The sequence below is a fragment of the Ambystoma mexicanum genome, chromosome 3p (assembly GCF_040938575.1).
Source record: "Ambystoma mexicanum isolate Mex_15411 chromosome 3p, UKY_AmexF1_1, whole genome shotgun sequence".
NCBI lineage: Eukaryota > Metazoa > Chordata > Amphibia > Caudata > Ambystomatidae > Ambystoma > Ambystoma mexicanum.
Window position 1 is genome coordinate 925,250,490 of NC_090925.1, and position 13,909 is coordinate 925,264,398.

At 47.1% G+C, this 13,909-nt stretch overlaps 1 protein-coding gene across 4 annotated transcripts in view; it reads left to right on the top strand.

Annotated features, from left to right (window-relative positions):
* The window catches only part of UQCC1 (ubiquinol-cytochrome c reductase complex assembly factor 1), a 999,068-nt gene that overhangs the window by 151,226 nt on the left and 833,933 nt on the right, over positions 1-13,909 (top strand). For 3 of the 4 annotated variants that reach the window (XM_069652212.1, XM_069652210.1, XM_069652213.1), the window contains one exon: positions 7,184-7,288. In XM_069652212.1, coding sequence (XP_069508313.1) covers positions 7,184-7,288 — 105 coding nt within the window. The remainder of the gene's footprint in view (positions 1-7,183; positions 7,289-13,909) is intronic. The other variant, XM_069652211.1, reaches the window with a different exon arrangement.

Sequence of the window (13,909 nt, forward strand, 5' to 3'; positions counted from 1 at the left end):
GCAATCTTAAAAAGAAAAACATTAAACAAAAATCAAAGAACAAAACATTTTCTGTGTCAATGTAGTCTTTGCACTTTGAAACTCTATTGTCCTCAGGCATGACACTTGTCCTAGTCCATGAATCACAGTGTTATGGTCCTATCACCTCACAATACCTCATCCCCAATTCCTCTTTCTTTCACTGTCTCGCTATAGCTTCCTAATGAATGACTCCATCTTGGAACAAAACCTGTAATGAACCGCCTCCAACTCCAGCAGGGATCCGCCGTGTGTTGTCTGCCTGTTTAGTGTCCGCACCTGCTGTCAGGTTCCCTTGGAGGTTCAGCAGATTCCTTCTTAGATAAGTGACTGTAAAATTACTGACAAATGCAACTTGTTATGACATATGATTGATGGGAAATTGATCAGTTAGTTAAAAGAACTTTTAAACAGAAGAGTTGATTGAGCAAACATAAGACTGTCAAGTAAAGTTTAGTCTTTAATGGAAAGTCAATACTGTGATGTTTCAAAGGGTCGTTCATTTTCTACAGGGACAGAGACAGTGCCCCAGCTTTGAGTCTGTAATAAACCGCAGGAACTCCATTCTCTGCTGTGGCCTGGTCTCAGATTTCTCCCAATTGATGAGAAACCCCAGTTTCTCTAGGAGACTCGTCATTGGGACCATTTGCTCTGGTAGCCGCATCGGATCCTGCGCCATGAGACAAATATCCTCGATGTATAAAATCAGTCTGACTCCTGAGTAGCTTTGTGAAGCACCAATGTGCTGAAGTTAGTCCGAAAAGGGAGACACATAAACTCTAACCTTTGCCATCACCAGAGGAATTCTAAAAATTGCTGGTGCATCTCAGGAATGGGTACTGCTAGATAGGCATCCCTCAAATCTATGCAGGTTAGCCAGTGCCCTTTCTGCAAAATGTCCCTGAAGAGATGGATTTCCTCCATCTTGCAGTGTAGGTACACGAGAAAGGCGTTAAATTGTCTGAGATTATCACCGGCCTGACCGTTTGCTAAGACATTGCTTAGGAAGCGTTGCGCCACCTGCTGCGCTGGCCTTATCGCCATTTTCTTTAGAAACTCTCCTACTTCCTTGTCCATGAGGCTTTGTTCCTCCTCTGTGTTTAGGGAGAATTCTCAAAATGTGCTAATTTCCCTTACCTTTTGAGACCCCCAGCAACTTTGCTGGATTTCTAGGATTTGATTTTTCTACCTGGGAAGAGTGTGAGCCTTTTTTTCCCACTCTTCCATGTATTTTGATGTGCGTTTTACTTTTGTGTTCTTTGGTTATGGTGTTTTAAAACAACTCCATAGGCATCATCGTTTTCTTTGTGTCACTCAACACCTTCAGTGTAGTGGCAAAACGGTGTCTTTCAGACTCCCCAAGGTTTAAACACTTTCTCTGGGACTGACTATTGTCTCCAGAGCATGTAAAGTTAAATTGACTTTACTAGTCTCTTTATATTTACTGACCCAACACGCACTATCTTCCTATAGAGTACTGGAGGGGTTGCCTAGCATCCCCTGAGTCAAAACACTTGTGTAATATTGAAATGTTACCCTTTCCTACCATGGCTGGTGGCAGTGGTTTAGATCAAACTACCATGATTTTACCAGACCGCGAACAATGGTAGCAAAAAATCGGGTCAGCCATGTTTTTCAAGGTGACGCCCAAGACGTATCTGTAAAAACAGACTCCGGTCGACTTTTTTCGCCCTTTCTTTTAGGAAAGATCCTTCTTGTGTTTAACCAGGTTTGGTCCCTTTGTTCATTGTCCTTTGGCGGGTTTCAGTGCTGAAGCCCTCCTCTGGCGCCTCAGTGTCTGGGGTGGACAGGATGTGAGGGAGGTGCCCGAAACTCCCTGTGCTTAGTCTCCTACGAGATCTGAATGCACTCTGGCATGATTGGCTGGCAGGCTGTCCGGCAACGACAGCCACCCTGCTGTGTGAGTGAGAGCCAGGCTGGAATGAATGGGGGAAAATTGTTTAAAAGCAGGTCTCTGGGACTTGGAAAGCAGAGTCGACCACTGGAACGAAAGAACTGAAGATGAGCTGAAGGAAGAGGACTGCTGCAACTCCTGGACGACCGGTGAAGCCCTGCTGCAGGTCCGAATTGCCTGAAACTCCATCGACCGAGAAGCCCTTCAAGGTTAACTTCTTCCCTCGAATTTGGTGGAACCAACCAACTCACAAGCCGCCTGGAAACCGTCCCCTCCTGGTCGAATTTTCTACATAGTGCTGTGGAAAACCGGATAGCCAGTGGGAAGGATACCAGTTTGTGTTCTTTAAGGCACTCATACCTTAAACCAACGTTTAGCCAAGCTTGTGGCCTCGTCCCTGGGCAGTGCAGGAACCTCCCGACGACCTCCTTCTTGTCCCCACGACTGAAGCACAGGAACAGTGAGGTCTGCTCGAACTGCCAGGAACAACTGCCTCAGCTACAGCTCTTCTTCACTTTAAAGGTACTGTGCAAACCCGGTCTGAAAATCTTTTCGACCACAGAGAAAGTTTGTGAAACTTTCTCCTCTTTGAAGGCTGGTCCTTCCCTAAAAATGTGTCTAACTTTTCACCTGGCCGAATTCTTCTAAAAACCGTGGCAAAGACTTAACTGTTATCTAGCAGAACTGTGCTATCCTATACAAAGACTCTGAATCATTGACTTTGACCCAGGCCTATCGAATTTAATTGCTGGTTGTAGTTAACTGAAACCCTTTGCCCTACCTATGAATGTATTTGGGCTGCATTTCCTATAACCTTGTCTTTTTACCCCTTTTTAAAGTAACTGAAGTGCCATTTTGCTCCCACTTCAGGGGAGCTGAACTTGTTCAGTAACTTATTGGTTGTGTATTGTGGTGTATTATTGTATGATATTAAGCTGCTTTTGCTAGTGTAATGTTTTCTAATTGACTGTGTAAATAAATGTGTATTCTTTTACTAAGAAACCTTGAGTTGAACCACTGTATTTGTTGGTCCCTTTGTGTAACTTGTTCTACTGCTCACTTCAACTCTTGAGATAAGTCTGGCTGCTCAGCCAATGCTACCACATAACTGTGTAGTACAGGCTTGTACCAAAGGTGAAATGGTACTGACACGTGTAGTCTTAATTGCATGTAGTGTTCCCAAAGGGTACTGCATGTGATTCTGCCTAACACTCTGAAATTGCGAAAGGGTGCTGCAGTTTAGTTTGTGCTCTTTAAAAATTACAGACAACACCCCTGCACAGTCTCTGCGACCCAAGAGTCCACGGTAAGCTCCTCCCAAGCGCTTAGGTGCATCGCTAGCCTACCAACTATCGTGGGAATTGCATTGCTTGCTGCTGCGCTGTGTGCATACGACTGTACTCTCACATGCTGCTGCAGTGCCAACCCTGACCCCTGCCTCTTCCACGGGAGGGGAAGGAAGGATTCAGCCTTCTGCCTTCCTGCTGTCACTAGTTGTTTCCTCTATAGGGCCTCTGGCCTCCTCAGTGGCTAGCGGAGACGCCTCTGCTTCTGCCGCCCTGGCAGATACACAGGGCACAAACACTCTTTTTTAACAATGTCTGACCTTTGTCCAGAGCAGCAAAGGTGTTAACAAATCTGGACATGTCTTTGACAAATGCTTCTCTAAACAAATGCCCTTTAGCTGCTGCAGTGGCCTCAGAGGATGCCAACTCCCTGAGTTTCAGGTCGATCTTTACTACAATCGATCGTCTGCACTCCACTGCTATTGTACAGTTGGTATTACGTATTAAACAAACTGCTCTTTGTGCCCAGTTAGCCAGAATATGCACATCCATAGGCAGGGCCTCTTTGGTCTCTTCCACCATTTTAATGATCTTGGCCAATGGACCTATGGAATCGGGGAGTGTGTCCCGGCATGCTATCCATGAACGGTCAATGCCCTTTTCAGGTCCTTGGTGTGCTTCACCATGAATGAGTCCACCTCCAGAGTGTCCGCTACTTTATCCGGCAGAGAAGGTCTGGGATATTGTGCCTATAATTAGCCTCTCACCTCCTTATTTAAAGGCGTGCGCAGTCACTTGCTCAAGTACCGTTTGGCCTTAAGTGAGAGCTTCACTTCCGAGGATCTTGGGTGGAGTAGCAGGTCTGGATGAAAGGGGTCGACCAGGGAACTATCTCTGCATTTCTAAACGCTCTTATTGTGCCTTTTGAACGGTTCTCCTTCCTGAGGAGTGGCCAAGCTCACAGAAAGGTGAGAACTCTCAGTGCTGCTGGAATCCCATTCAGTGCCCTCTTGGTCTTCCTGTGGGCTAAGGGGTATGTCACCTTGTCCCTTCCATCACGCCTTTCCCTTAGCATGCCTCTCTTTTGTGTGTCCTTTGCGTGATTCGGACAGTGGTTCGCCACTGGCCTTATGTTCCTCCTGCCATTGTCTCTTGCAGGCTTTGGGCCTCACAGCTGTCGGCCCTTGCGAGAAGGCGACCCAGCCCAGGAGACAGTCCAGTTTATGGGATAGCGGCCCTATGCCTGCCCATGCTGCTTTGTCCATCAGCTGTTCCAGAGAGGGGTCCTGCAGAATGTTTGAAGGCCCTTCTCTGCTTTACTCGCTATCAGAGGATTCTACTTATACCCAGGCCATATTGTGTAATACACAGGAGACAGACAGCTAGCAGCCGCAAGGTGACGTACCGGCTTTTTATTATTAAATTTAATTCATAACATCTCTCAATGGTCTTGGGACTATTTCTTCACTTGTTTAATGTCTTTGAAGTCATTTAAACAGTACAGTTTACATCAGCTAGTCCAGGGATTGATGACATGCTGTGGCATGCTGGAGTTCCAAGTGGCTGAAAGTTATGAAATATAACACAAGAGGCTAAGAGGTAAGATGCCTGAAGTAATTTTGTAGCAATGAAAAAACTGATTTGAAGCAGATATAAAGAAATATTTAGGTGGCATGCCATGTTAAAATTGACACTGAAAAGGAACTTTCAGGCCCTGGTGTTTAAATAGGTCATTCGAACTAGCACCTGAAATTTCCCATCTAATGCATTGGTGCAATGGTAGAGTTTCAGACTGCAGTGCACGAGGTAGGAAGCAGTCAAAATTCATTTTTTTAAAGAATATCATTTATAACATCTCCCAATGATTGTGAGGCTTTTTACTCACTTGTTTAATGTCTTTAAAGTCATTTAAATAGTAAATTTGACATCAGCTAGTCCCCGAGAGGGGTGACATGCTGGAGTTCCAAGTGCTTTCAAACATTCAATTGCTGAAAGGTATGAAACCTAAGACAAGAGACTAAGAGGTGAGATGCCCGAAGTAATTTTGAAGCAATGAAAACACTGATTTGAAGCAGATATAAAGACATATCTAGGTGGCATGGCACGTTAGAGTTGACGCTGAAAAGGGATTTTCAGGCCCTGCAGTTTGAATAGGTCATAATACCTAGCACCAAAGATTTCACATGTAAAGTGTCAGTGTAGAACTGCAGACTACAGTGCATGAGGTCCAAAGTTCTAGGCAGCTGTCAGAATCCAATTTTTCTTTTTTTTAATTTGATTTATTAACATCGCAAAAGGATTGTGAGGCTTTTTACTTACTTGTTTAATGTCTTAAAAGTCATTTAAACAGTAAATTTGACATCAGCTAGTCCCGAGAGGGGTGACATGCTATGCTGTGGCATGCTGGAGTTCCAAGGGCTTTCAAACATTCAATTGCTGAAAGGTATGAAACATAAGACAAGAGACTAAGAGGTGAGATGCCTGAAGTAATTTTGAAGCAATGAAAACACTGATTTGAAGCAGATATAAAGACATATCTAGGTGGCATGCCACGTTAGAATTGACACTGAAAAGGGATTTTCAGGCACTGCAGTTTGAATAGGTCATAATACCTAGCACCAAAGATTTCACCTGTAAAGTGTCAGTGTAAGTGTAGAACTGCAGACTACAGTGCATGAGGTCCAAAGTTCTAGGCAGCTGTCAGAATCCAATTTTTTTTTAATTTGATTTATTAACATCGCAAAATGATTGTGAGGCTTTTTACTCACTTGTTTAATGTCTTTAAAGTCATTTAAACAGTAAATTTGACATCAGCTAGTCCCGAGATTGGTGACATGCTGTGGCATGATAAGTGCTTAAACTATGCATTTGCTCAAAGTGTTTCAATATAAAACAATCCCACAATGATTGAGAGGGTATTTTTCACTTGTAGAATGTGTTTGAACTCCTTAAAACTGCACTTTTTCCATCATCCAGTACAGAGATTGGTGGCATGCTATGGCACGCTGTGGCATGTGCCACATGTCACATTCGGCTCCTACCCCTTCTCACCATTTGAACCTCCACCGTAGGCAGGCTGGGGCTGGTGTCTTGAGTGTTGCGCTTCTGTGAATGTCTTATTGCTGCTGCTGTCTTGGGCTGTGTGCTTCAATAAAATGGTGTTGGTCGAGTTGCATATCCCAGTCTGGTCTGTGGTGGTTTGTTCTCGGTCCATTCTCTCTGGAGTTGGCATGCTTCATAGATTAGTACTGGGACTAGGAAGAGGGACGTGGAGGTAATGCTTGGATTAGCTACCGGTAATCTTCATTACTCTTAGTCCTACTCTTCCCCTGTTATCAAATGGGCCTATCAGGCAGTGCTAGGTACTGTAGTGGCTTGGGGGAGGCGGGCTGTTATGCCCAGACCGAGACGGGTAGGGGATAAACAATCATAAACATGGAAGAGGGGTTCCTGTGGGAGGTGGGTCACCTCATAGATTGATACTGGGAAGAGGAAGAGTAGGACTAGGAGTATGATGATTACCGGTAAGTAAACCGGGCATTCTGTGAGGCTAACACTCCCCTAGACCTCCACATCCCCATGTTATCATGAGCAGACCTCCTTTTGAATTTGGTGTCTTCGAACGTGATACTGCCTGCAGAAGTTAGCAGAGGCTTGCCCCCTTTTCAGTCACCTGCCTGCATAAATTATTCTATATGTAAAACGTAAAGATTGTGATCAAGGGCCTGTACAGTATTCTTTCTGAGCTTTTGTGTACATATGTTTAAATGTATTTTGATCTTTTTTCCATGAAACCGAAGAAATCGAACACGTGTTTTCAAATGTGCATATTTTTTTTGATAGTTTTGTATATTTAGAGTTTTACTTTGTAATGTACTGGCTGAAATTAAAGACATATGTTTCTTAATACTATTTTATTGATAACAACTTTATTTAAAAGACTTTCATTTTTGCTAATTTCTAGTTTCTGCCCACGTGCATTTTTCAACAGAAGAAATTATGCTGTGGTTTTACACAAACCAATCTCTCGGTAACACAACCGTGCAGGTCGCTACACAGGAGTAACAAGGTGAGCTCTTGAATACTATGTATGACTTGTTTTTTGCCATTTTATTTAATTCATAACAATATATTTAAATCTACAGTGTCGCTAGCCGTTCGCCTCTTTGCTAAAAACAATGTATTTGTGTTAGGCATATTATCTTGTCACTTTAGCCCCATGGCTAAAAACGCTCCAATCAATCTGCCAGCTTTATTTTTTTATGTAGTTTTTTTAATGCTGCAATTTCAATAAATAAGTGTAAGAGGACGTGGTCAATCATTCACTGCTAAGCCTGGAGTTAATTTTCCAGATCATGAAAATTGCGTGCCGGGGGTTGGAGAGGGATTAGCAAACGCTAAGGGGGAAAATCCAGATTATCTGTTTAATTTGAAGGCCACAATCCAAGTTCTGACTAGAAGTGGGGCAGATAATGGGGCAGCGAGAGGACTAGAATGTGTTAAGCCAGCGTCCTTCACAGCATACCTCTCAACGTGCAGGCTTTTAGTGCGTTTTACCTGGCATGGACTGAGTTTCCCAGCCAAACCCCTGATCAGTCCATAGAATTCAATGCCAACAACAAAATCGCTCTGTTCTCGCCCACCCTGGGGACTCCCAAGGTTCAGAAGTATACTTTAGCTAAGCCTGAAAGCTGCATTCAAGGTCTTTACTGGGAAGGGGACAGGAGGATCCTAGAGGTTAAAGTGACGTTCCTGACTTTTGACTGTCTCATCACATCTGTTGAAATTTTGGTCCGCAAGGCTGCTTAGATGGCCCTGTTTGTTAGAGAAGGGAAGAGCAGGAGCATGCAAAGTAAACAATTTTCCATGCACATTGCAGAGTCAACATGCCTACACACACACAAAATAGACTGCCAAAGAACTGCTCACCTACTTTCCCATCCTTTATCAGGCTATGTTTGGATCGTTCGACACCCAGGGCCTCATCACGAGTTGGGCTGTATTCCCGGCTGTAATACCGCCGACTGTAATAGCCCTATCACCGACCGGTCCGGCTGTATTACCGCCGGATCACGAGTTGGGTGTTAACGGTAAATCCCCATTCCCCATTGGGTCCATTGGATTCAATGGGGTATTTTCAGCGCTAATTATGCGGGCTAATACAGCCGGCGGTAATACAGCCGAAAACAGGGGATTTTCACGTCCAGAGAAAAGCTGGAGGTAAAACAGCCCATTTAGCGCCCAACCCGTGATATGGCCAACCCTTAAATGCGGCTGTAATACCGTTACCACCGCATTTAAGGGCTACAGCCCAACTCGTGATGAGGCCCACAGTGTTTAGTTTTGAACTGGTGCTGGGCACCTGAAGATATTTTGCAGCAATACAAATGTTGCCTAGGTTTCCAAATGGCTTGCTCTCCAGGGCATCCCTTTGCCACTAACAAGCAACAAAGAAGCAGAGAGCATGGGCTGCTGTTTAGCAATTCATCTATTTAAAACGAGATCATTCATCAGATTTGTCTTTCCAAAATGGATCAAATGTATACCATTTAATTTTCTGATAGCAGTGCCTGTTGTCTGAGTGCCAAAAGACAAACGTGTGGTGTGTGCTACATATAAATGTACATTTTTATTATTAGTTGTGTAGTTTACTAGCGTGGCAAGAATGTTCATTTCTGAATTTTTATTCGATAGCATATTTAAAATCAGAAAAAACATCGAATTTAATTTACAAATCAGAAATACACATTGGATACATATTTAAATTCACAGCCTAACTCACATATTAATAAAAACGGAAGACAAATGCTCTTTTGAGACCTTTTATACAATGCAATAATTGCATTTTTGAGTTAATGGTTTCTCTGAGCCAGAGCTAGGGACAGAAATACAGACAGCAAACTATCTAAATCTGGTATTGGTGATGACAATGCAGGGACTCCTTGTTTTAAACTTTGCAATAAAGGTACATTTAATTAGCGACAGAACAGAAAAGAATGCCATTATTTAAAGATTCCACTGTGTTATCACTCTGACAAACCTAATTAGTTTGCTCCTGTGAAATCACCATAGAAAACTGAATGTAAAATAAAAGCAGTAAAGTATTTTTCCGATGATTGCGGTCTGCTGACTCTTCAAAAAGCCAATGTAGAGAGGCAATAGGAGGATTCTATCCAAGGGATGAAGGCAGGGATCAGCAACTCCTCAAGCGAGAGAAGTGATCTTGCAGAGACCCTTAGACCGCGACTTGTAAGAACAGGTAGTATCCGGAATGCACAAGATGTGACCGAGTATGGCTCATAATTATACGTAACAGAAATAATAATTTCTGCTCTTACATAGAACTTCATGCAGGACAGCTCAAGCTTCTAAGCGCTGTAATTGCAGGAGTTTTTATTAACCAGGTATTACAGTGTTACTCAATTTATTGACCTCAGAAGGATGAGACTGTCAGGCTGGTTGTGGGATTTGAACATGCAAAGTGCAGTCTTCCCTCCAGTCTGAGATCATCTCCTACTCCTACGTCCCGTGCCCTTTCCTCCCTCCTGTATGGGCATTCCTCGCGAGGTACTGGAGCGGAACCTCTTTTCCACCAGAAAGACTCTTCCTCTTTAAATTTACTGGCACGTGGGGCACTGCCTCGGGAGCACAGGCTCCCTTAACCCCGCCCACCGGCACCACACCTCAGTCCCCTTTTTCCACATCGACGGGAACGGACCGCTCTATCAGTGCTCCTGGATGCGGTCTTGCCTCGTAATTCCACGCGCTTCCCCAGTAGTTTATCTAACTTTTTTCTTCTATGGCAGACTTGGTAACACCGTCCACCATTGCCCTAGCTCTGTCCCTGGCGCATGTCGGCCACGACAGACTTTAGCAGGGGTCCGTCGTGCGACAGTTCCTTCCCTACAGTAGATCCCCCCCCTCGCTCCGTCTCTGATGCTTTGGTGAGGACCACGGCTGGGACGGATGCTCCGTGTGTGACTCCCTCACGCCCAGGTCGCTCAAGCACCGACTTGAGCATTGGAGGGAACTCTTTAACAGGACTCCTCCGCAGAACATCAATGACTACGTCCGGGGGAAAACACAGAAGACAGGTGTGCTATTTTCCAAGGCACCTCACAGACAACTCCTTCCTTGGGAGCCCTCTGACGGGAGGGGTCAGTCTGACCCTCACATCGGCGCAGGAGCCCGAGGCTCACAAAGCTACCAGCCTCACATCCGAGTGGTCCAAGGGCCCTCCCAGTCCTGCAGCCAACTGGCCTGTGAGCTCTACGACCACCGGAACATATCCTGAGGGGCATCGCCCTGATACCGAGTCCTTACGTGAGGGGGCGCCTTCACGCAGGGCCAGCATTACCGGCCAAAAGGCAAAGGGCTTTCTGCCGGTGTCCAACTGAGTTGCGAGGCGGGGCAAAGACGGTGCAGTCAAACATGCAGGCTGAGCCCAAGAACACTCCAGCTACAGGTCCACATGCTCAAGGCGTGGACAAAATGGTGGCTGCTCGAGACAAGATGGCTCCCACTCCTGAACATCAAAGGCGGGAAGCCTCACAGGCGGGTGCGGATGCCTATCAGCTCCCCGATCAGCAAAGGAGAAGTGTCGCTCCTAGGACAGACTGGGCACCACTGACACCCCGTCATCTGGTCTACGGCTTATCATAACATCCCAGGGCCCGGGTACAACAACCCCATGTAGGGACTGGGGCTAGGCAGATAGCTGGCATATTCGCCCACTCCTCCCGCGCAAGACCGCTCACAGCTATTCAGTGAGGACAGGTTTTTTAAAAGTTCATGCACTCCCCTCAGATGGACACAATCCTAAGGGGCATTATTAAAGACATGTGCCATTGGCCGCCCTGGTGCAGGTCACCACAACGTACCTCATGCCTCCCCCTCAGGAACCACCACCGCAGCAGTCCAGTAAAGAGGCTCCAGCAACACGGTGCGGTCCCATGCCCCCACCATGGAGGAAACCCCGAGGATCTCTGGCGCCACCCCCCATCCCCTCCAGGGACAGTGGACCAGCAGGGCACAGACGAGGAGGAGCAGGATACGCCCTCCTCAACGAAAGCCTTTCATGACAGGATTGCTGACTTGTCAGAGTACCTGGGTATGCCCAAGCCACAACAAGAGCTCCCTGAAGCTGTAGTTGTGGCGGAGGTCCTGAGCATCAAGGCAGAGGAACGGTCGGGCATCCCCCTACAAAAAGATGTGGAAGCATTGGCTCAAGCCCCACTCCACACAACCTGTTGACAAGAAGCTCGACGCTAGGTTCAGGCAAACTGAGTGGGACAGCATACTACTCTCTACACACCCGCAGCCCCTGTCATCAGTGAGTGCTGCTGCGTCTATGCATGCCAAACCCCCCAGGCTTGTTCGTCTAGCACCGCCACGACAGCCCTCCTCAAGAAGGAAGAAAAACCCTAGATACATATGGCAAGAAGGTCTATTCAAACGCCAGCCCACACCTCAGGTAGGCCAACACAGAAGCTATCCCTGCAGTGGCTAATCAACGCCTTTGGAGGGAGATCAGACTTTCTGCCCAATATCCATAAGGACAAGCAAACCTCATTTAAGGAAGGTCTGGTGGAGACGAAAATCGTAGCCCAGGATAATTTGGAGGCCTCGGTGGGCAACATCGACATGGCTAATAGATCGATCTGTCTGGCAGAAGACACGAGGTGCACTGCCTGGTTGAAGGCCTCTAGGTTCAACCAAGAGGTCCAGGACAGAATACTTGATCTTCCATTTGAGGGGGGGGGGGGTCTCTTCCATGCCTCAACTGACGAGGAGCTCAACAAAAAGAAGAATAGCTCACAGACAGCAAGGTCTCTGGCTATACTTACCAAAATGGCCACTAAACCGCTTGTTCAGTCCCAATCCCACTCAGACAAGGGGTGATAATTTTGCAGCTTCCGCGGGTTCCAGGACTGCAAAGCCAGACAGCCGGAGAGGTCTCTCAGTTAAAACCGGAGAAAGCACCAAAAAACAGCTCATTTCAGTCCCCTTCCTCACTAGCAGCCTCTGGCCAGAAGAAACAATGACATTCTGCGTCAGGTTCACAGTATCTCAATCGGGGGGCAGGCTGGCCCTGCACAGTCAGGCTTGGCAGCGAAGTTCGCAGACGCCTGGGTCCTCTCAGTAGTGTCCTGGGGCTTCCAGCTACCTCTTCCCTCTCATCCTCTGAGTTCCCTTCCCCTTCCACAGATCAGCACCCCATCACTCTTAGCAGAGATTTGCTCCTTTGTCAGGAGGGAAGCGCTAGAGCAGGTCCCCCACTCCAAGCAGGGGCAGGGCTTTTACTCCCGCATCTTCGCTATCCAGAAGAAGAACCAGTCGGGCCAGCGAGTGGTGTTGGATCTATCTTCCCTGAATCTTTACCTACCCTTGCAGAAATTTAAGATGGTGACGCCAGTGCTTATTGCCGACTGTGTGGGGGAGACCATACGTGATCCCTGGACCTGAAGGATGCGCATCTCCACCTTCCCATTGTGCAGCCTCACCGGGCCTTCCTCAGGGTCCGGGTCATGTGTCTGCACTTCCAGTACAGGGTTCTGTCCTTGGGCTAAATTTAGCTCAGAGAGTCTTCACAAGGCTCATGAATACGGTGGCGGCTCTCCCCAGATCGGAGGGGTTACACGTCTACCAGTACCTCGACGACTGGCTAGTCAGGTGTTCCTCTCCGCAGCAGGTCTGAGGCTCAGCAGACAGACTCATCTCTACCCTATTGGAACTGGGGTTTTCGATCAACTACCAGAAATCTCAGCTCACCCCTACTCAGACGCTGGTGTTCCTGGGCCTGTTGTGGGACAGAAAGCAGCAGAGGTTTTTCCCCATGTGGGCCAAGGTGATGGTGCACGATCGGCAGTCTCCCATTTCCGCAGCAGATCAATCACCACATCCTGGTGGTATCAACACCTTCTGGGAGTGCTGGCAGCGTGTCTCCTGGCAATCCCTTACACCAGGCTCTGTATGAGGAGGCTCCAGCTACATTTTTCAGATTCCTGGAATCAGGAATCGGACCATCAGGGGGCCCGATCTCCATTCTACAATACATGGACCATGACCTCAGATGGTGGCAACCGGAAGACAATATTCTGGTGGGCAGACCCTTCCGTCCGCCCCCCTCCCCTCCCCCAATAGAGTACACCATTACCACAGATTCCTCACTCCACGGCTGCAGAGCCACCCTCGGGGCACACTCTTTGCATGGTCTCTGGACCCCGACTGACCGGCAGAATCACATAAACTGGTTGGAGCTTATGGCTATACAGTTGGCACTCAGGTCCTTTCACTGACCATCAAGGACAGGCTGGTGTGCACCGAGACGGACAATACAACCTGTATGTTCTATATCAACAAACTGGGGTAAGGGGGGCACCAGATCCCCACAACTGTGCGCGTTGACCCTGGACATTTGGGAATGGGCTATCAGCCAGGGAGTGTGGCTCTCAGTGGTCCACCTGGAGGCGGACAGGCTCAGTCGCCTTGCCGTCGACAATTACGAATGGCAGCTGAAAGGGAGGATTCTCAAGTAAGTGTTCGGCAGATGCGGTCACCCAACAACAGACTTGTTTGCGACAGCTCAAAATCGGATGTGCCAGCAGTTCGTGTTCTGGGGAGGAAGGGGGCGCAACTCTCTAGCAGTCGTACACACCAGATATGCTGGGACGGGATGTGGGTGTATGCC